Source organism: Lepidothrix coronata, unplaced genomic scaffold (genome assembly GCF_001604755.1).
Source record: "Lepidothrix coronata isolate B3197 unplaced genomic scaffold, Lepidothrix_coronata-1.0 Scaffold112, whole genome shotgun sequence".
NCBI lineage: Eukaryota > Metazoa > Chordata > Aves > Passeriformes > Pipridae > Lepidothrix > Lepidothrix coronata.
In genome coordinates this window covers 1,292,659-1,317,214 of record NW_016690292.1, presented here as the reverse complement: position 1 = coordinate 1,317,214, position 24,556 = coordinate 1,292,659, and the positions used below count along the sequence as shown (strand labels likewise).

Below are 24,556 nucleotides of genomic sequence, written 5' to 3'. Positions count from 1 at the left end.
ACAGACACTGCATACTTCACTGTTGATTACTTAAACATCTCAGCACAAAACAAAATCATGTGTCTACATTACAATATAATTTGAATTAGCAGTTCCAAGAGAGCAGGGGAGACAGCTCAAACTCAATATGGAAAGTCACTAATTTGAGTATAAGCACAGGCCAGCATATAATGATTTTTGCAGAAAGGAACAGTCTCAGAGTTCTGTTTTAAGGAAGTTTAAGCCAAGTAATCCACTATTGGTCTGCACAAACAGAAAATTACTTCCCTTTGCGTTTTGCTGTTTAAGCATAGAGATGTTTCTTCCTATCCCATTCCTAACCACTCAGGATTATGAGGGCACATACAGGCTGTACACTTCCCTGCCCCAACTCCCTCTTTCCAGCACTTGGATGGAAGCAAGTTTTGATAGTATCCAGTATACACACATTCCACGAGTGTTCCCTGCACTGCACAAGGTCCAGACTCCTGCTGTCAATAGTAATGACTGTCACCCTTGATTTTTCTGGAAAGCAACAGAATGTGCCATCTATTTAACATAGGAGAAACAACTGAAAGCTCATTTTTACCACCATCCAAGCTGAACCTAAAAATGACAAAATACAAACTTCCCCCATGAGAAAGTTCAGTAATGCTCAAACTGCATAAACTTCAGAGCGTTCCCTGCAGACTTCAAGTGTCAGTTCCTCCCAGATTAACTAATTCTCAGTTTTATCATTTAGGTTTTGGTCTCAGTGAGCAAAAACAAATTGTCATTTCCACTTTGCAAGCAAGGGGCAGAAATGCATGATTCTATTAAATGTGATGGGCATCTCATGGGGAACAATTTACAGGGAAAGGACCTTTTATATCCTGAAACACTTCTGAATTTAAAAACAAAAATGATGCAAGACACATGTAGTGCTAGTTCAGCTAAGCTGCTTTTGAAGAAATAAATGATCCTCAATGTTCTCCTGTCTAACAGCTGACTGGTAAATTACAAGCAGCCGAAGAAAAATTATATAGGCAAGATCCTTTGCATAAGCTGAGCTGTGGAAATCTGTTTTTATAACCAAAGAAGCAGGACAACTTGTACCAGAACATCTACTGCCTGCTCTCATCTCAAACAATATTCCCTGAATATGGAAATTTTAATTTGAGAGGCAGTGAAAAACCAATTCCTCTTGCTTCATGTAGAACAACAAGGCATGACCAGGTATTCAGGGGAAAGGGAAGAAGCTTCCTTTAGATACACCATCTACTCAAAATATTGCTATTTCTGAGTTTCCCTTCATACAGCCATGGCATATGAACCACTTTGTAAACAAGTTGACAAATTAATCTTCCTGAGACTAACAAACCCAGAGCAGAAATCTGTTTCTTAGTGCATTCTGAAACTCTCCAGAGCTATCAGGCATGGTGTTAATGGCTATATTCTCAAGCAAAAATGGAAAAAAACTCCAATTCAATATATTAATTCCACTATTAGACAACTTTTCAAAGTATTTTCTCTTCTATGAAATGCACTAATTACACAACATTAACCCTCTATGGCAATATTTTCATTTAACAAAAACTGAGGCTAAGTAATTAAAAATAGTAATGTTTTCAACTATTTATCACCTCTTCCTTTGTAAAGGTGTATTACACTACTTTCAAATTAAGAATTAACTGTATTTGACATAATACTAAAATACAAATGCATCTAAGAATTTATCAACATTTTGAAAAAATTAAATTCCTTGTCTCATCTTTACCGAACAGGGAAGACATCACTGTCATTTAAAGACTGGCAGAACTTAACTTTTTCTGCCAACCTGTTTAGGTCCAGGGAAGTCTCAATGGAAACATATTCATTACCTTTATGAACCTACTCTTAAGGCAGCAAAGGCACACTAAGTCGAGTAATCAAGAGCAAGAGTTTAAAAGTCTTAAACACCTGGGATTTCTACTAGGAATCAGACCTACATTTCTAACTTTAAATCAGAAATTAAAAACAAAGCTCCATATCATGATCTCATGGAAAAAAGCTGGACAAAGATACCTTTATAAACCCCACATATTTAGAAGCTATTCCCCAGGAAAAGAGAAACCAGATACACTGATAAAGACAGAATTAATGAGTTTACAAGCAACATACTGAAGCCATTTAAACTTCGTGTCACGAATCTCAGTTTTCAGACTCTGGAAAACAGATTGATAGAACAGACCTGTAATGATCCAAATTCCTGAAAAACTTCTGCTTAGCTGCTTTATCAAACAATAATAAGCCACTTGGTTAAGCCAAGTACTGCTACAGAACATCGTTGGAAAGGATTTTCACTATAAGATAATACACCCGGCTGCTACCGGGAAATACAACTACCAAGCAAGATTTAACATCTGATTTCAATTTCTGAGATTGCCCCAGATGAGATTCCAAGTTCTGTGGAGAGGAAGCTGACATGCTGGTCCACACAGCTGAGATTATTCCTGTTGGCGAGACGCTCTGTCTCCTGAGCCAAAATGTGCTTGTAGGTGAACTTCAGCAGAATGTCTTGTCAGCCAAAGGTTACACTTCCTATAAGCATTTCTAGTTGGAAGACGCTTCAATGATCCAATCATCCACAGAGCAGGAGACCATTTGCAGACTTGAGGAAGTTTATTTTCAAGACAGTGCATCTGGCCTTATCGGGAAGCTGAGGCGCTTCCAAAATCCTAACTAGTGGTTGGAAAAGTTTTCCAGAAGCTGCAAATACGAAGCATGTTACTTGAGTCCACCCTGCTAAATCCAGTGCAGCCACACTTCCACCACAAAATGCTTTCTAACAAATGTCAGCCATCTACAGATGTTGGGAGTCTCATTTTATAAATGAGGCAATTCCCCAATCAGTCTGGAATAGCCCTCCTCCTAAACAAGAGCAAGAGAAGGTAGTCTGGATATTTCTTAGTCCTTTACAGCTGAAACTACTTTCAGTTCAGTCGGATGGCAAGGAAGAAAATTCTGGACAGAAAAGGGGAAATCGTATCCTCTGTCTGCAACCTTTGCCTTAATTTATCAAGTAAAACTCACATCCAGATTATACAGCCTCTGTGGACACCCAGACACTGAACACATGCTTCCCATTAAAACAACTTCACTGGGACACATTCCTGTTTTGTGGATAAAGCTGGGGCAGCTACACCTCAACAAAATAAATCGATGCCCTCAGAAACTTACTGCTTGGATGAGAAAATTCAGCACTTTGATAACATTAAACATAAGAAACGAATCAAACACACCAATGCAAAAGTCTCTAATATGAGCTCAGCAACAAAGAGACAAAAGGTCAGAAGACACCCTCTTATTTCATCACACTGACTGTTGGAGAAGGAAGAGGGTAAGAACATTAAGTCTGCATTAATGTTTTAGGCACCGTGATAGATTAAAAATGTATTTTAAGTTTTCTACACTGGCATTTTGATTCTGGACAGGAGTAAGGCATTTAATCTATCATTTCTGTAACATGCTACACACAACACATACAGCCTCTCTTCTGCTGCCTTGTACACTGCATTCCTGAAATAGTCCTTTTTGATAATCACATTACACAAAGAGAAGGAAAAGTAATTTTCTTTCCTGTTAAAGCACTTTTCAATACGACAAAGGATGTTAAAAGACAAAATCCATCCTTCTGGCTATTGTAACAAAAGTCCATCACAAGTAATTTCACAGAAAGGAAGGTTTGAAAGGAGAATACTGCACACAGAAAAACCCCTGGTATTGTGTTCCCAGGGTGCTAGATTTGTCTCAAAGGAGATGAAATAAAATTCTCCTTGAAAGAAGCTCATGGAATATGCACACACTGTGTGCCTATTTGTGTGCATGCAGGCACAAGGAGGTGGGTTTAATCAATGAGTCAATCTGCCTTCATGCTCACAGCCAAACATGCAGCAATACCTCCAAGAGCTCCCACGAGAGCACTTAAGACATGAGCCGAGGCTTTCTCTGCATAGAATGGTTTAACTGAAGTCCCCGAGGTACAGACCAAATAAAGAAATACTTTTTCATGCAAACAGTCGTGATATTAAAGACTGAAATTCTATCTCAAAATTGAAGACACACTAATTTAAGAGACAGCACAGGAGATAGGGAATCTTTGGTAGCACAGCACTTAACTTGTGAATATGAAAAAACCCACACTTGCATGGTATTACCAAAATGAGAAGCTATCAGGTCTCCCAGGTTGCAGCCCAAAGGCTCCCAGCCCAGGGCAAAAGGACAGAGATTTCTTGAGTCCTTCACAGCCCTATTTTCTTACTTTGATTTGGGTAAAAACTCATGACTACAGCAGCACATCAGCACTCAGGGAAGCAGCAAAACAGTAAAACACATTTACAAGCACACAGCAAACCTTTCTTAACTCTGGTACCAGATCTGACCCAAGCCCTGAACAGCACTGCTCTTTAAATAGGACATAAGCTAATAAGGAAGTGAAGAAATGCTCCAAACCTCTGCTTTCCCTACCCCCAGCAATTACAGTCTTGCCATGTATCACCCAACCTGTACTGAAGTGGTTCGAGTAAACATCACATGGGACAAACCAGAAGTCCAGCTCACTTTTTCATGCATCCCCTCCCCATCTGTTTTGAGGGAAGATGTGATAAGACCAGCACATCCCACACCCAAAGCAGGGAGAAATGGAGGTCAGAGGCAGAAAAGCATTTTAGTTCTCCATGTTTAGCTTGTATGCAAGAGTGAGGTGAAGACAGGAGATAAAGTTGATGATAGAAACAGAATAAAACATGAACACCCTTTGTCTGCTTCTTCCCTGTCCACTCCTGAAGTGTCCCTAAGCTGGTCCCTGGGGAAAAACCAAAAAAATAAGCAGCTCTTTCATACATAGTTTGCTAAGAACACCAGACAGTGACTGAACAAAAAGTTACTCCATTATAGTTATCATATATCCTGTTTCTGGAATCATATCTGCTATTTGAAATGGGAAACAAGAGGAAGGGAGACAAACAAAACTCCTAAGTTCTCTTAGTTTTTAGCATCATGGCTGTGTAGCTGCAAAAGCTAGACTCATCTATTGTAAAATATCCTTAACAGACTGACAAAGAGACTCCATTTTTGCCAAAATAAACTCTCTAAGAGAGGGCAGTTTCTCATTTTCTTGATGGAAAATACATTAAAAATTTATATATACACATATATTTGACCACTGGAATCTTTATGATCCTACCATGGGGACGGTATACTTACTGGGGACTTAGTAAGTGAAAACTAACTCTTCACTTACATCAGTCTTCTGATCAAGATGGATCTACATAACTGGCCAGGAGCAGAATTTGAGTGCAGAAACGGTGAAATGAGTGGGGAGATTTAAAGTCAGCCTTTCACTCCATGCATAAGAAGGCATGTTGCTTTCAAAGCCTAAATATTCAGATTGGTACTTCACCAAATATTAGAAGCAGAGCAACTGAAACACCTTAACCCAACTCCATCTCCTCAAGCAGTACAAAAGTGTCACTAAGCTAAAAACATGGACCTGCCTCCAGGTGATCTCTACTGAGCTAAGGAATGGAAGGAAGTCAGCAACTACTGACAAACACAGTCCAGAACAGTGATCACAGTCTGGATCAAAAACCTCAAAAGGCATCTGTAACTCCAAAAAGGAAGTGATATGGGCAGCACAGAAGCAAAAGCAGGTTTAAATAGTCAGCAGTATTTATTATTCACATCAGTGCAATCAATGGCAAAAACACCAAATCTTTGCAGTAACATCACTGACAGCTTGTAAAATGTTGCTATACATTTTAGAGCACTGACAAAGGGATGAGTAAAGGATAATAATGAACCTCTCCTCCATATCACTTAGTTCATATAAACTACAAAAGTTATAGGACAAAAAACACTGATTGAATTACCAATTTTAGGTACCAAAGCACCAGGACACATTCAAAAACACAACCACACACTCAGCTTAAGGAATATTTTAGTACACTAAAATAAATGCATCACTGCTAAACCTGACATTCACTTTCTAAGACATTTAAACTGCACATGTTGAAGTGGGTTGAGAGCAGAAATTTGGAGGCTGTAAAGCCAGTATCTGACCAGTTTCATAATTTTACAAGCCATTTGATATCAGAGCACCTCACAGCCCTTACCCACTACAATCAAGCACTGCACAACATGATCTCAACATTTCAGCCTAAGAACCCACTCGCATCCTTACTGTCTAAAAACAGATCAGCACTAAGGAAAGTGGATTTTTTTTACAGCATAAACTAACAGTAGGTAGTCCCAAAGTTTACAGAATATGAAGAAGCTTAGAGGTGTATATTACATAAAAAGCAGAGTACACCTTCAAGGCATGTGGAAAAGATTCAGTGTCTAATCAATAGAGAAATAAACTTGATGCTAGTGACAAAACACCTTGTTCAGTAATATGGAGGAAGAACTCCAAAGGACAGAAATTAAGTGAAGAAAATAATATCAGCAAGCTGAAGTAGCTCATAGCCCCTGGAGAAGTTATACATTAGAACTTCTTGGAAGAGGATGTTCCCTTTAAATACTAATACAAGCTTAAAATTTCCAAAAACAATCCCAGAAAACGTTTCAGTGGGAACACGTTGCTGTAGAACGTTTTCCTAGAGGCCTCTCAGCAATACAACTCCAGCTGCTCTTCTTTGACAACACAATGTTGTCAAACCAGCAAAACAACCTCTCACCGCTTATTACTATAAGGGCAAATTTTTCAATAAAAGAATAAACTGAAATGAAACACTCTTTTCCTATTTGCATTTTCTGTAGCAATGTCTTTGCTCCCTGCAGCAAGGAAACTCACCTAACAGATAAGAAAAAGGCAGTATTTTTTACCAGAGAACCAACTCTGTCAGAAGAAGCCTCAAATCAAGCAACTAATAAATCAAATGCAGTTTTTCCTTCAAAAAAAAAACCTTCTTTCCTTCTTTTTCTATGCAAAGATAAACTGTTTCTATTTAAGTAATTTATTTCTGATGCATTCACTCATAACTGCCTAGTTGAGCACACAGAGAGAACGATTTCTCTATCAATCTTGGGTAATAACTGGGAGACCAAATGAAATTCCTTTTCTCCTTCAGGCATAAATCAATACATTATTGTTCTTCCTTCAGGACCATCTGTGCAACACCCCTGACTTCAAATTATTCACAGGCTCCAAGGCCAGAGGGGACCAGTATATCAGAGATATGATCTCTTAGACAACATAAAACATTTAAATTTCAGCAATTACTCAGGACTGAGCACAATAACTTTTGTTTTCAGCAACACCTCAGTAATTCCATTTAAGGGGGAGCAAAGTTACAGTAAGGTGCAACTGAACTTTCTGCCTGTCAAACTATTCCCTTCCTATTTTCCCTCACCCCAACCCAAATCAAATTCTTCATTTTGAACAGAGCTGTAGAGATAGATTTTTTTTAAAATAAGAACCAATTAACAATCCTGAAATCTAAAAAGCCAGATAGATAATAAAATTTAAATTTTAAAAAATGGGAGAACTTAAAAAAAAAAAAACAAAACCAACCAAACAGAAGGAGGAATTGCTGGGAACAGAGCAGAGAAAATAGACTAAGAATTGTAATTAAGGACAGATTAGTACAATACTTGAGTAAATATATTGTAATAAAACCAATACAGTTTACTACGAGTAAAAATTCTCTAAGTTCACAGGTTTTTGAGGTTTTAAGAAAAAAAACAGAAAACAGACATGAACTAATGGAATGCTTCCTACAGATATTTAAAATGCTTCCAATATGTGTCCTCATAAATACTGAAGGAAATACTATTGTTACACATCAGTTGATGAAGGATTTTAAAGATCACAAAAGTTGTTTATAAAGGATTTTAGGAATCAGTACTATGTCTGTACTATTTAACAGACAGGTGAAAAAGAGGAAATTAAGTGAAAAAGTTCACTGTGTCTCCAAAGCTTTTCAGAAAGAGCTGTACTGCCTGAGATCAAACCTGTATCCCAGCTGTGCAACAACAGTTTGGGAGAACTGGTTATTTGGTGCACTGACATCACATCTTTAAATTTCATAATGTTATGGCTTCAGCTAATTATGTTAATTGCTTGTCACAGCATCATAGAAGAGTAACCAAGACTAAAAAGATTCAAGAAATAACAAGATACACATTGAAACGTTTTGGATTTGCATGCAGAAATCTATTGCAAAGCAAGAACTACCTTTTTCCTTTCAGGAGCAGATAAATCAGATTAGTGCAACTCTAGCTTCTTTTCTTCTGTCCCTCTTACACCACCTTGCAATACTACAATAAGAAAATGCTAAAAACTAGGAAGCAGACCTAAAAATAAGCAGCAGCTATGGCACTTTGCATTGCTGATCTGTAAGATTAGTAACCATAGGTTATTTGAATGGCGTTAAATTTGCAATAATTTAAATTCACGGAAAGAAGCCAAATTTCCCTCTTCATATCACTTTACTGATTCATTTGAAATTTAAAATGTGAACACTTGTTTTTTCCTCTGACATATGTTACTCATCGCTGGTAAACTCCAGATACCAAAATCACGTCCGTGGGATGTTTTGGGGTTTTTTTTTTCCCTCTCGAGTCTTTTCTTCCTCCTCCCCTTCTTCTATTAAATTAGCAACTGATCCTAACACATTCACAAAAGATACAGTATAACAAAAAAAAAAGAAAAAAAGAAAATAGGACAGCCTTACTAAAGACAACTTATGTCTATATAATTCAGAAAAAAGCCAGTGTACCTTAAGATGTTTGGATGTGAGAGTCTATTCATAAGTTGAACCTCTTTCAGCATGTTTGCTCTGTTGCTGTTCAGTGTGTTCATCTTCAAAGCCATTACCTGGTCTGAAGTTCTGTGCCTTACCTATAGGATAGAAGCAAAAAATGGTGAGGATGTGAAATGCAAGGCTGAAAACCCAGTGATGTTGTAGTACAATGTAGAGATCTTTCATGACAAATGATGATCTAGACTCCAATTTCTGCAGTCTTTATTACAGAGATGACTTTCCATAAGCAGGCTATGCAAATAGGAAAAGGCATTTTGCTCTTCTCTTGCAACTCACAATGACAGAAAGCTTGAGAGGTTGAAAAAAAATTATCAGTTTCTTAGTACAAGTGAAGGAAACCACCTATTTGTCCACAGAGAAAAAGTTTCCTTCTCCAAGACCTACGAAACTCACCTTCATTCCACCCATATCCCTCTTTTTTACCCCCTGCAGTGGTTGCTGTCATTGTTCACAGAAGGGATTATGAGAGGAACAGTTGGTTATGGCTACAGGGCAGATTGTGGAGGTATTCAAAATTTACTTCTGAACCAAGACTACAAACCAGCTCACACACTGAGTGGACAGAAAGCGTTTGTGCCAAGCCCTGCTGCAAAGCAGAGAGAGGTTCCTGGACACGGTATTGCCTCAACCAGGGTGTCAGTATTGGCTGCAGAGTGTTGGCATGAAAAAGAGGATTTCTCCAGGAACTGCAGAGAACCAGCACCCAGTTCGGAGTCACCCTCCCGGGTGTGACTGTGGCCATTTTTAACTTGATACTCTCAAACCAGCCCATCTGTCAACAGACCAATGTTATGTAGATGTGTGCTACTGTGAGAAAGGAGCTGTCACCATAATGTAAGGCTTGCCAGTCCTTTGAATTCCCCTGCAGATGGGCATTCCCACACACATACTGGTAGTATTCATGGAAACTGTGTCACCATTTTCTCCCTACATTGGTACCTGCAGCTCATACACAGAAAACACACAGTTCCCAAAATACTGAACTACCCCCATAGCAAACTGATTCATGTTTATGGAGATTAGTTTAGGAAAGTCTGTCTTGCGAGAATTTAAGAGATTCATCAGCTTTCTAATTTAAAACTGAAATTTACATTATGATGTAGGTACACACAAACTACCTATGTTTTAAACAACTGCAGCCTGCCTGCTTTTTTTCCAGAAGACACTGCACATCTTTTCCACTAAGCTGTGATATGTTAATTGCTGTTTATTTAATTAATTAAATTGTTAATTAATTATGTTAATTACAGAAGGAACAGCTGAACTCATGATAAGCAGGTGCAAGAAAAAAGTAGGGTATGGTTTTAGGCTCCCAGGTAGGTCTGTGGCAGCAAGGGATACCCCTCTTTTCAAGTTTTATTTGCACGCCATATCTGCAAGAACAAGGGGCATATTTTAGCCAAACATTCTCATCTACACACAAAGCACATGAATTCAGCACAGGGATGTACTGGGAGGAGAGGGTGTCACGTTTCAGGTGTCTGCCTGCTTAAACGCTTCCAAGTTGCCCCTTCCCGTCCTAGTTTGAAGTATAGGGTAGCACTGGAAACATCCCAGATAAGTGTGGAAAACAACATCGAGGGGCCGAGGGAGTAGAAAAAGAGCCCTCGGATGCTTTTCCTCCTGCTTCCCCCCGCCTATGTAAATGAGCTCCTCAGATGCCTCACCTACAGTCACCCAGTAATCCCAGTGCAAGAAGGATCAGAGAAAGGGGGTGGAGGATACAGAAACCAGCACTGAAAGTAGAAACCAGCAGCAAGTTCATAAGCATGGGACTCCTCCTTTCTGTGGTAATATTGGCTTTAAAAGAAAACTGGTTGAACTACAGCTTTAGTGCATTATAACAAGATAATCTAGAATCCTTCTGCACACAACCTGTCTTGCCTGTTTGGCATGCTTATTGGTTTTAAGCAGGATGATTGCATGTTAAGTGGATGAGGTTTATTGTTACTTGCCAGGTTTCTTGTGTCTATTGTGTGCTTTCATTAATTTTTAATTTTACGCAGCTTTTGCATACCCAGCCAATTTGAATAAACAAGCTAAGCTGGACAGGTCAATGTCAATATATACAGACTTCTAAAACAAATTTTAGTTATACATTAGTTTTATTAGGAGTAATGCCTTGGGTGAGGGGGAAAAAAAATTTAAAAAGCTTTCATAGTCTTAAGAAAGGAAGATTTGTTCCAACAATGTAAATTTAAAGGACTATGCTAAATTTAAAAAGGACTATGCTTTGAATCTATACACAGAAGTAGCTCAATCAACACCTGAGAGAACAGCTAGGAATCTTGGGTGTTGTGGTAGAATAATTTGAGGTTTTCAGGGAATGGAAAAGGGTTAGGAATGTTGGGTGTTATGGCAGAGTAATTTGAGGTTTTCAGGGAATGGAAAAGGATTTGAAGAAACTTTAATCCTACAGGCAGAGAGAGGCTCTCAACAGAACTTACTCAGAAATGAGTAATGACACAAAAGCTTCAAGGTCTGCCAAAAGGGAATGAACAGAGGTAGAAGGTGAGCAAGAACTCTGATGGAGTGTGGTCTTGAATAGTATTTGCCTTCTCATTAACTCTGCCAGCTACCTCTTAATTTCCTGGCCATATCTATAATTCACTCAGTTCCATACCAAAATTTTCAGTTCTTTTGCCTCAACTCTGAGATAAAAGTAGAATCTATCATAGGATCTTTTTCCTTGTTCTGACTGCTCCTTTTAAGGTAAAGAAACCTCAGAAAAGAAGGTGGGTAACTTTCTGAGGCACTGTGTCCTACATGCTCCCTGGATTTTCAGGTCTGATATGCAAGAGGAAGTGGTCAGCAACTGCTGTTCAAAGGTCTGACTGCCCACAGTACTGACTCCACATACAGAGAAAACTGAGCTGCCTTTGCAAAGACAAAATTTTTCATCCTCCTTTTTAGGCTATTCTGCTGTTCTATTGTCAGACTGAACGAGATTCTGTGGTGACATCTGGGGGGGGGTTCTTTTGTTTGTTTTATAAAACTGTTTTCCCCATCCTTGGAAATAGCTCAGATTTCCAGCACATAGAGCAGCATATTCTGTCCATGTAGCTGTTCTCCAAATAGCAGCCAACACTGCACTATGCTTTGTTTCACTTAAAGGGCCACTGTAAGGTAACACTAGAAATTTTGTTTGAAGTTCCATATACTGCTCTGATGTTGGAGAATGTATTCCTGCCAAATCTGACAGAACAGCAAAATTCCTAATCAAATCAAAGCAGAGGTGGGGAAAAAAAAAAGGACTCTTCCTCTCTAGCTAGCTACCCTTTAAGCAAGGAGGAGGAAGCAGATCTGGAGGCGAAAGGGCATCTTTCTCCATAAGACAATAGTCAATATTATGAATAAAATCAAATATCCGTTTATATATTATGGAGCACAATGCTAATCACTTGGAATCACGGTAAGGCTAACAGTGTTCTCTCCCCTGAAGCACTGCTGGCAAACAGTATTTCTGTGGGAAGAACAGACTGACAACAAGGAACTGACAGGTTCTGTCTTTCAGGTCTTGGTCGAACTCTCAATCCCTGATATAGAAAGCGCTGCCACTTACACAGCCCTCTGTGCCTCCCTGCCTGTCAGTGACACCCTACACAAAATTTGTGTCTATTCTGGCATCCCTTGCCAAAACCCTGCCAAACTATTTCTTTTTAATCCTCCATCTCCTTTCAGGTCACCTCTGTGCAATGAAAGCATGGAAGTGATGTGTTTCAACCACCTGACCGCTCCAGAATTAAAACTAGTAAATATTTTGGCAATACTGCTGATCCAATTTAACATTTGTTTACAAGGCACTTTGCCTCAGGCATATGCCTGTATACTCAACATAAACAGGGACTCACTGATGCAATTCAAACCTTTCACTGATGCAACTTGGAGATTGCTGCAAAGCTTTTAAAGCTGTTGACATTATTATTAATTAGGGCTCCGTGGATATCAGACCAAGTAACCTTTCAGCAACGTCTGGATCATAGTGTCTCTGCTTAGAAACATTCTGACAATCCTACAGCTGCTTTGCACATGCTTCTGACTTCTCAGTCTGCTTACCTGTGTGTGTCCCTCCATCTCCAAGGTCACAGTAACCAGATATAGCCTCCCTGTTTTATTGCTGACAGGGAGATAAACTGTCCTTTTGCACTCTGATTCTTCTAGGATCAAAGTACTTTGCACTTTGACCTGGCTATGGCTAAGCAGCATGGCCTGCCTGCTCACTCCAAACCATGTTCTGATCCTGGACCTTATCCCTTGCTTTACAAGCAAGTGAGAAAGTCTTGGATCCAGGTAAAGAAACAGTAATGTATTTAAAAGAAATCTCATAATAGTGACTAAGCAGGACTCACATTCCAAAGAACTAGTCACTATATAAATGCTGTATCAAGTTCACAGGAGGACTATCCTGCAAAAAATTGATAGGTTTAATTTTCAGCTTGCTGCTTAGCTATAAAGTTCTTTATTATTAAAAGAAATTAAATATAATTTACATAATTATTTATTACATCATACAGATCTATTAGGGCTCTCTGAAAATCCAAACATTTACACTACTTCCACTTTCTGCTGGACTGAAGGGGAGGCATGTTTAAGCAATAGCTGAAATCTAGCCTGATTTCATCTTTCACAAGGCCTTTTTGATCTGTATTCATTGTACCTTTCCAGGTGGCCTTAGCATAAACATCTGAAGAACATTTCCTAATACTGATATTATAAATCTGCCAACACAGCTTTCAGCTTTGCCCCTAGTTTTCCACTGCATTTTCATTATTTTCCAAATCATCATTATATAGTTGGAAGTATTTTGTCACAGTTTTCTTCCAAAACCTCATTTAATTTCTTTCCAGTTTTTCCTTACCTTCCCCTCTTCTGGCATCCAGCCTCGCTGCTTAAATACATTTACAGATATTTCCTCATACAGCCTAGTCCATAAAATCACATTGCTGCTCTAGCACACACAACAATTCTTTCTTCACTCTTTTACACACCGTGGTCTTCGTTGGCCATTTCACCTTTGCCTTTGCTGCCATGTGTCCAAAGCCCCATTTTAAAAGCAGTCCTCTCTAGTCCAAATACATGACCTTCCCTGAGTTTGCTTCCCGTTTCTGAGGTCACTGTACTATGCACAAAAATGCTGCATGTACTATTTTTACTTATACTGGCTCACCAACCTTACACTCACCAGCTCAAGGATTTCCTCCACATTCAGCCTGCAGCCTTCACACTAGTGACATGTACAGCAAAGGCTGAAGAGTCTTGTACTTTATCTGTGCCACCCTTCTATCAACCTCCCTTCTGTAACAGCCGCCGCCCTCATCTGATTTGCAGGTATTTTCTCTTGTGATGACAAGAGATGAAGACATTCCCTTAGTTACCTTTCTAGGCCATTTGCACTAACTGTGCTATACAGTAGAACTTCAATTGACTGACTTGACAAAGCTCTTGAGGCACGTGAAATGATAGAAGTAATCACTGTTAAAGAGAAAAGGTTTCATCATAAGAGTCCCTGCTAAATGACAGGGAAACAGTATTTTACAGGAAAGCAGACCAGCATTTGGCTCTGATACAAGACTTCTCTCAAAAACAGACTTTCTTGCTGTGACAGGAGAGGGAATCTTAAAGAAAAAATTAGGGTAACCTGTATTTTATCCAAGTCTCACAGTCAAGCCACCAAGTCATCACACTTACAGGGACATCTATTCATGGCTCGAGGATGAATGTGTTAAAAGAATACCTAAGCTCTATGGTTGATTGAAGAAAGCTCCCTGCAGCTGAGAAGACAAACCTGTTCTTCAGCTCAGATCACAGTGTTTATAAGTCTGGAATCTCAAATGTTTTTCTAAATATCAAGATGTACCCACTGCCAGACTCACATCTCCGTAGCAGTGACGCCTATATCAAGTCCAAAAATCTCATGTCCTTAGGAAAATTTGCAGTAACAAATAGAAGCTTAAAGAAACACATTGGTCCAGATAATACTAAGCTGCTGTGTCGATGCCAGGGAGTCAGATGGGATTGTAGCTGTTTTCAGAGTAGTAATACAGAATGTCACTATACTCTGACTTCTTGCAGCAAGAGAGAGGCCTGCCAAGCGTAACAAAAGTTTGCCAAACAAAACTAGTCAGCATGTGTTACAAGAGCTTTAGCACAGGTTCAGAAGATGTACAGAAATTAGGCACAAAACAAACCCCAAAACCTTTTAAAAGCCTGACAGTAATTGTGACTCTACTAATTTCCACTACTAAAAAGATTTGAGAGAAATACACAGAAAAAGTTGGATACTACGGTTTTCCCTTTAGTACAAAAGCTTGGCATTGGTCATCAAACAAAGGTCCTGTTTTGATAACTTTAGTAGCTTCTAGCATCACCAATTCAGGAAAGTAACAAGTTCAATTACTACAGAATATTCCATACCTACAGTCAAACAAATCCTCTGATTTTTTACCAAACTAAAGTGAATTTACAATTAGCAAGACAGCAGTACCACTGATAGTTTGTAAATCCACTTGTGTGACAGAAAAACCTCAATTTTTCTTTTGCATTTTGTTTTTCTTCGTTGCCCAGTGTAATGCAGAACCAGAGCCCAAAATAGAGCACCCATTTACTTTAAACAAACCATTTCTTGATAGGAATCTGTGCACGTATCTCTGCCATTAACTTGATCTCAATCAAACCATAAAGGCAAAAAGAGACTACAGGCTTATTTTGAGAGAAAGCACAAATTCATCAGAGGACTATTGTTCCACAGTTTGAGATGAGAGATAATCAGGCACAACCCAGGGTGGGGAAGCTGACTGATTTTGTAGCAAGTTCAGCAGAATGTACCCCTATAAATTTTCCCCTGCAATCAAGAACAAGGACCATGGACACCAGGTAAGTGTTGTTTTATCACAACCTCAGTAAATAGCTCAACTATGTAATTTATACCTGAGTCTAATATCACAGTCAGGAAAGAAAAACAAATATTGAGTTTGAAGTACAGAACTGGGAGCTTATTCTTAATATTCAATGTTAGCTATTCTTCAGTTCACTGAGCAACCTTGAGGATGGTACTTCCTTTCATTCATTTCCTCTCTGGCTGTATCTATAAAATGGAGATGATATTCCTATCTACCTGCCACAAAACTGGAAGACTGACATCTGCAAATGACTGTTGTAACATCCAGAGATAATACATAATCAGATACTGTATCTGTGTTCCTATTTTCCTATTTAATTTTTAATACTTATGGTTAAATATTTCCCATGTTACTATGGGTTTACCCCGTATGAAAGATAATGATATTTACATAATCTGCAGATGCTTTTGAAGCAGAAAACACTTAGAACTGAGTTTTCCTGACATAAGATTGCACCTTCGGTCTTTTACAGTATATAAACAGTTTGGTACTGAGCATAGAGTCCCTCCACTACACCAATCATGTCATCACTGGTATTCATCAAATACCTTTGTTGGCTTTGTTTTCAAAATCTGTATGGGAACCTTGACAGAACGTTCTGTTTGAGGCAGAAATAATTTCTTTACATTTCCTTCATAAATCTTTCAAATAAACATTACTGTACATGAGTAAGGAAGTCTGTCTCACTCTCAGAACAGACCCCATTGGGGTCTGCTACTATAGTATTGCTACTATAATCACAGTTACAGCACTAAAATTTGACCACAAACACAAATAAGAAGAGAGTAAGGAGCATGAAGGAGCCACATTTTGCTTCCTTGAAGATATTTCAGCTTTTATAAACTGATACAGTTAATAACTTTCAGCAAAAGTTCTAACTAGTTTCTTGTTATTTAAGACTTCATGAAACTGCTCTTCTTGACAATTAGGTTCTCCTTCTTACACAAGTATCTAATTAACTATACCACACAATTTCTTAGGTCTCATCATCGCCTGTAAAGGTTAGGAAGCACAAGAATTGGATTTGCAGGACTTAATTGCAGGCAGCTCATGTGTGAAGTTACAAACTGACATCAGTGAGTCAGTGTTAGACACACTGTCAGCTGTGGATTAGTTAACAAAGCAAGGCTGTCTCGGGATCGATTGCTCCAGCGGATGTTTCACAGCTCTCTCCTCCCCTCAACCCCTAATCCCACAAGGCCATCAAACAGAAGGCCCCCACCTTGCAGGGCTGCTGCCCAGCACGAAGGGCCCTGGGGCCACCCCAGAGCACTTCCAGGCTGTGCCAAGTACAGGGAGAGTCAACAGCCGTGCTGGCTCCCAGACACAGGAAGCACATGGACAGGAGAGGAGGTCCCTAGAATTTGGATATGGCCTTAGCCATATCCTACTGGGAACAGGATGCTCTGGTGTCTTGCATACAGAATCCCAACAACTGCAGCAAACAGAAGCCCTAACATACAGTTGGAGTTCCTTTCTCTAATCATTACCAATGGTTATTAAGGGGTTATGAGGAAGCATTCCCTACGGATCTGAGACTGTAAACATCTCTTTTCTATTAGTGCCATCGGTAATAATTTGCAGTTCTCATTTTTAGATTTCATGTAACACAGTAACATCTGTGCATGTGTGTGTATTAACATCCCAACACTCCCCAGGCACAGGCAGTGAAATCCATCACTGAAATACATTTAACTTTCCCCTGCTGCCAATACCAGTAAATATGTGTTCAGAGGGGTGTCTCAGAGGTGTCTCACAATGATTTTAAGTGATGCACTCTTGTTCTCTAGGCACAGTCATGTTAATACTGGACTCAGGCCAGCCCAGTTATTTGAAGAACAGTAAATCAGCACCTGTCTCTCAGTATCAGCTATGAATGAGCTTACACAAATGGGCATGTTTGCCAGCTGGCAAAACGCAGAAAATCCCAGAGCTGCCAACCCAGCACATCTCCACCCAGAACAGAAAACTAAACAGATCTCATTTAACTGTGCTTGAGAAATTATTATGGAAAACAAGACAAAAAGCACACAAACATTTCAGTGCCAAGGGAATCTTGCCACCTGCTTTGCCCCTGGGAAACTGCACAGTGATACTCAGATTGGCACAACTTTTCCTCCTGAATGAAATCAAAGGCCCAAAGGACTCTGAACTACAGCAGTCACTGTACTAAACACAAAATCCAACCAGGGGGTTATCTCTCATTGCAAGGTCCCACTTGTTACAGTATCAGAGTGTCTGTCTTACTGTTGACAGAATTTGTGAGCATTCTCTCTAGTTGTGAGGGCAACAAAGACTTATCTCGGACATTCAAAACATATCAGTTGTTCAGCGAGGCTTAGGGAGAGGCCAAGTTCCCAAACAGGTGATAAATACATTTCAAAATGGACAATTTTACATTAAACTATGTTCCTTTTTTTGACTGAGTAAAAAAGGAAACTTTTAGCATCAGATTTGTTTCAGTGATTTTTGTTCTGGCTTTTTAGTAAACAAACAAATCCCTCACTTTCAAGGGTAGTTCTGCCATACTTTCCAAATATTTCTTTTTTGAACAGAGGAGCTGGCTGACCCAACCAGAGAAAGCGAAATATAGTATAAGAACTTTGACTTGTTTATTTGCTTCACTCAGTATAGTTCTAAACTTTACTTGTAGTGACACCAAGTAGGACTACAGGAAGAAGTGTTACAGAAATTTCTTAGAATTTTTCAACTACAAAAGGCTTTCATTAAATCTGCTACCTGGTGATGGTTTTTGAGTCAATCCCTGTGTTTCCTCAGCTGGTGTTTTAGGGTGATTATAACATGTATATCTTTAGACTCCTAGCCAGAAAATAAATAAATAAATAACAGAACTTGTTTCGGACAAATGTGAACTCCATTCCACTTTGTATTTCAAAGCATTCTCAAATCTGCTAAATATAAGAGTGCCCTACAAATCAGATTGAAAATATCAATAAAATTCAGAATTACCTAAGTGGGGAGGAAGTATTTTGCCCCAATGGTGCAATCCATAAAGAATAGGGACATGGATGAGGTTTTTAATTCCTATATTAATGATCTGTTGGAGTTAGGCCTATTTATTACTACTTCTCCCCACAGCCCATGCCCTATAAAAGCATTTGCTAATTAAGTGACAAGGACTAGGATGACAGCAACTTGGCACCTCAGTACCAAAAAAATCATTAGCAAGAGGAAGACAACTGTCTGGTTAAGTGGTTACCATACAAATCATCTTAGCAGTTGGCAGAAGGGCTCCAAAAGGCTGATACTTAACACACTAGTATGAGACAAATCAAACTCACAAGACTTCTACTTTGACTAAGAAAGGACCAGCACCCTCAGGATTTATGCCTCCTCTCAGTTCCAGAATGGTGCTTCTTCCTACTCCTGACAAGTATCAGAGTAGAAAGACAGATTAGAACCACCTCGCTGATACAGCTCTAGAGCTTGAAATGAAGTTTCAGAATTATTCTATCCTTCTTGGCCAGTTTACATAATACCCAGAGTGACTGTGTTCCCAAACAATTGTAATTTGCTTTAACACTAAGTTCACAGAAGAGACCCTAAGCTTCACATATCTCACTTCTGTCATCTTGAGCAAGGTGAAAGAGTTTCATCCACTAGCCAAAAGGGAAAGATTTTCAGCCTAAAAATGAGAGCAAAAGTCACACATGGACAAGAAGACTTACTGTCTTTCTAACAGGCATCACATCACACAGGGAGGGCAGGGACAACTCCAATGGCTCTGCCCCACTGAGAGAGAGGAACAGTGCCCCACACCTGGGTGAGGGAAGATATGCCCTGGTCAACTGGGTGTCACTTGTCAGTCACAAAGCATATTCCCCATGCCCACAAGATGAAATATTAGATCTGCATAACCAATATGTAGGATGATCCACTTACTCATTTCCTACTCCTTTTCCACCCTACAAGGATGACTTCTGCCACTGTGGAGATGGAGGAGGTATGAGGAAAGCATTTACAGATGATGGAAGGAAAATCTTCCAGATGCCTTCTCACTTCCCTGGTAGATTTTTACCATCCCTTTGCAAAGAGCTTCTGCCCTTCCAGCTCAAGCAGGTAAAGGGAACATCCATGCACATCGTTTTCACAGGAAATGAGAGCAGCCTAATCTATTGTTGGAGGCTTTCCAGTCCAGTGTGGTTATGATGCAAACACTCCTCTCTTCCTCAATAAAACTGATTCTTCAGAGACACCTGGGAGTTGGTATCTCCCATTGCAGTCTCTACTATCAGCTTTTAAGAATAGGTTAAGGAGTTGTCCACAAAGAATGACAGATAAAAGTTCCTTTTGCCCTGGGACAAAAGGTTGAAGAGCAAGGTGACAGGAAGCCTATTCCCACCCTATGCTTTTAACTCCACAAATCTATAAAGCAAAATAAAACACAAAGCTGTACAGTGTGGTAGGAAGGCCTAAAATAAAATGGCAAAACTTAAATGTAAGCAAAACTTGTAGAAAGCAATTATGCCCACTGGGGAAGAACCAGTTTCCAGGAAAAAAAAAAAAGTGCAATTATCTCCAGTATAGTATTAATGACAAGAGGAAAACTCTTGTTACTGCATTATAAGTCTGGGGACATGATACACACACAGTGTTAACCAAACTATGGTTCCAACAATACCAAATCTCATACACAACAGTTCCTTTAAAGAAAATCCCCTACACACAGTTAGCCTTCCTATCTTCCCCTACACAAGCTTTCTGCCTAATTAGGTTATTTTATGGGGATATTAATGTCACCTCGAAGAATGGAATGTTGGCCTGAAGTCTGGTGACAAAGCAATGAAACTGTTAGAAAGAAAAAGCCAGAGATGTATTAAGAGTCAAATTCATGTCTTAGTTTGGTATTAACGAAAAAAGGAACTTCTTCCTGTTGTCAGTTTATGCTGAGAGTTTTGAAATAATAATAATCAAAAGGGTATGATAGGATTAAGAAAAGCTTGCCTCCAATTGAAATGCCCAGAAATCGCCTTGATTTATACTGACAATTAACCCTTTCCTCCTTAAAAGAATTCAGCAGGGAAGGTACTGGCTTGACAGTCTTGAAGACTGATATCCCATTTATGAAGCAAACAGACACACACAAAGGAGAAAGTAAAAACCTGCTTGTAGAGCCCTGGGAGAGTGCTGAGGCCCTGTCCTGCAGGAGGAAGCTCTGTTCCAGTTCTAATCTTGGCCATTCTGCAAAGACCAGCAACAGTGCACAGGTTCACACTTAGACTTAAAACACTTCAACAATTCAAATATTGCAGGGCCTGTTTATCTGATAAAACCCAAGTTAATAAAGATTCCAGTCCTGGAAAGTGCTGTCTGCAAATCCTGAGACACTGGTTTCCAACACCTTCTCCAGTGGGATTTGCTGAGCATGGGCTGAAAACCAAGCAGCAGCTCCTCACTTTGAATTAACATTCTATTGCCTTTTTTTCTGCACCTTTTCCATCTCCTTTTTGCAGTCATCCCCTCCTTTGAATCTGAACTGGGATTGCCTTCTATGTAAGCTCATTTATATAACTACTCAAATATCTCCTTCCTTCCCTCCACACATTCACAGACATTTTACTCTTATGACTAAATGCCACAGGAAAACAGAACCCTCTGTCAGTAATGAGCTGCAAGTAGAGTCAATAAGCAAATAGGAAGGACCAGCTGTAGAAACAACTCAAACTGGGAGGTTCTAGCTATAAAAGGATCACTTAAAAATAATAAATTATGGCCTGGAGACACCAAAGAAGGTTGTAGAATCTTATATAATGTAAGTATAACGTACAAGCCAGAAGTAGCTGCCAAGAACAGATCACAAATACTTATGCCTGGCTTAGCTAAGGAGACTGGAGTAGTTCTTGTAACATCCCTTCCTTGCTTTACATTAATTTTAAATTTAAGTGATAAGATTAATTAAGCAAAATGCCTACTTGTTTTAAAATAGCAATATACACAGACTTCTGTAAGGCATCTGACGGTACCACAACCCACTACAACCACTAAAAGTCATAAAGTACAAAAAAACCCAAACCTCTCACTGAGTCACCCCGGGAAAACCAGCTCAGTAACATCTCTCAGATCTACCACAAAGATGTTCCAGAGAGCCAGCCCACCAGCATGACAACGTGCCCATGAGACATAGCACCATAAATCTACCACTATCCAGCATCATTTATGTTTTGTACGTTAGAAGTAACAGAACTGCCGGTTTTATCCTGGGTACAAGTACTTGATAAAAACACTATATGTATATATATATGTATATATGTGTGTCTGTGTGTGTGTTCTTCACAGTACTCCCAAGCACACCTCCACATCAGCCCCGTTTCTCCTTTCACATTAGACAGCTGGATGCTGCTTATCTTTAAAGCACCTCAAAGACATTAAATAAATACGAGAAACAGGATCCCAGCCTCAGGTACAAGGTCCATATTTGGACAGGCACACCTTCCGTGATCAGGCAGCACTTTTGAAACTTGGAGAACGTAAATTTGACCACACGAATAAAGTCTAACAACTGACTAATGGACTGAGGACCATCATTCCAGAGTACTCAAATAGAAGAGTCAGGTCTTCTATTTGACTCACAAGCACAAAGAGCAGGAACACCCTGAGGATACTGACCCTTTAGCAGCCACCACCCACCTCATTAAGTCATCCAAAAGTATGATGCCCTCTCTTTGTATCTGTACTTGAACTTGCACCCTGGCAGTGCCAGTTTCACTATGCATGGAGCCCATACATCACCAAATAGCACTGGCATACTTCCAGCATTTGTTTCTCAAGGATTTCCATGTCATATCATCACTGAGATTCATCGTATCTTGTTTTTCATATGGCTTCAATGCATCTCTCTAGATATCTTCATAAATAAGCCAAACAAATGTGATCTAAAAGGAAATACTCTGATGTAGCCATGTAAAACCATAATCAAATAAGTATCTTGTGGATCGCAGGTAAACTGCTAAGATTATCAAGACTGAAGGAACCCCTGGAAAAATTAAGAAATGCTTGAAGGGGGGCAACACCAAAAAAAGGCAAAATCTGCTGCACAAGTGCAAAAACAGGAAAACTGTGTAGACAGAAGTTCTCCAGAAAGGATCTCAAGTTATAGGGGATCATAAACCAAGTGCCTAGCACATGGTGCTGTCAGTAAATATGCTGAAACGGGAGGGCTGATTTTCGTCTCAAAATATTTCTTTGGAGGCACCCATACTCAGCTGCTTAGTATTCTGGATCTAGAAGGCATTTGTTTTGCATTGTGTCTTATGCATCTTATATTCACTTTTGCCCACCCATTATTGAACAAGTATTTCATTAACTGCTCCAAACTAGATTGCTAATATTTTGACAAAATTCAGCTTTTCTAAACTAGTTTCTGTAATGCCTTGTATTCAGGTGAACATGAATTTGAAGCATTATAGTGATGGCTAACAAAATCGAAATGATAGTTGCATACTCTATGCTGAATAACCACAAAGTTTAATTTGTTGATGAGTAAAGGTGCACCAGAAATGCTAAGAGATCATTCACGGCCCATATCACCGTTAACATAAACACCTGAGCTGTAACACGCTCCTATTCCCAACTTAAGAGAAGGCAACTTCCACCCACTGCAACAGACTACTTCAAACGGAATTTCCACAGAAAAGGATGGAGGGGAAGAAATCATGGAAAACAACTGCAAAAAAACACAGCAAAACAAAAATCCCAAACCCTCAAAACTGGCCAAGCATTCTTTGCTAAATCACTTGAGTGAACCCAATGTATGATACTCACAAAACAACAGACAAATACGCTGTTGAAAAACCTCTGGAGACATGAGGGGTTTTTTGAGACACCTTTGCTGATTTGAAGGGAAGACTTCATTGCACTTGGAAAGTTACCTACACAGTTAAACCTAGAACTAGCCTGGATTTTTCCCCAAGTTCAATCATTTAGCTGGGAGCCTGCAGATCAGACTGAACTGTAACTGTGTCAAACCACGAGGCTCTCCCTCCTGGAAGCACATCAAGGTTCTTGCACGAAATCTGATCATCAGCAGAGCAGGATTAATGACAGAGGTGGTCAGGCTGATAAAGCACCAGAACAGACACCTGCTTAAATGAGCCTGGAACTGCATCTACAATAAGGTCACAATGCATCTCACCCCTTTGGGCCAACACTGGAGAGAGACTGGTCGAAACTGAGGAGAAAGAAAAGGCTTTATCACTCATTGTCTCCCTGCAGGAGGACTTGTGGTTGTTTCTGGGAAAACAGGCCCCAGATACTCAGACCACCACCACCACTGCTCCCAGAGCAATGCCACTGAGTGCAGACAGACACCACTGCAGTGGGGAACAGCAGGGCAAGGTTTTTAAAGAAAGCACACAAAGATAAACTGGATATCAGGGATTTCTCTCAATCAACACAAATTCTCAAGCAGCTCTTTACGTCTGTATGCCACTACCTGACCAAAACAAGCCCTCTCTTAAAATAAGATGTTCTTAACTAATTAATTACTATGAATGTTGGAAATTTACCTTTACTTTTAGCCATTTTCCCCACACACACCCCTAAAATCTGAAATTCACACAAATAAACCAAAGTCTGCTATTTCCTAGTCACTCAGGGATGACCCAAGTCTACCATACACATCACATCACAGCAGCTTCACCAATAAAAGCTGTAAAGATGAATTCCAGTGACACACAGAACTTTAACATCTGTTCATTCAACATTAAGAAATGTCTGCACACAAACCCAGTTGCTACAAAATGCATTACAGAAAGTTTTCCAAAGAGAGAAATAAGAAAAGCCCCAAACAAACAAAAAGCCCCAAACAAACAAAAAGCCCCAAACAAACAAAAAGCCCCAAACAAACAAAAAGCCCCAAACAAACAAAAAGCCCCA

The 24,556-nt window shown here is 39.5% G+C and overlaps 1 protein-coding gene across 6 annotated transcripts in view; it reads right to left on the bottom strand.

Moving 5' to 3' along the window:
- Positions 1-24,556, bottom strand: part of TESK2 (testis-specific kinase 2) — a 111,262-nt gene that overhangs the window by 43,353 nt on the left and 43,353 nt on the right. For all 6 annotated transcript variants that reach the window (XM_017824699.1, XM_017824701.1, XM_017824698.1 and 3 more), the window contains one exon: positions 8,718-8,839. In XM_017824699.1, coding sequence (XP_017680188.1) covers positions 8,718-8,839 — 122 coding nt within the window. The remainder of the gene's footprint in view (positions 1-8,717; positions 8,840-24,556) is intronic.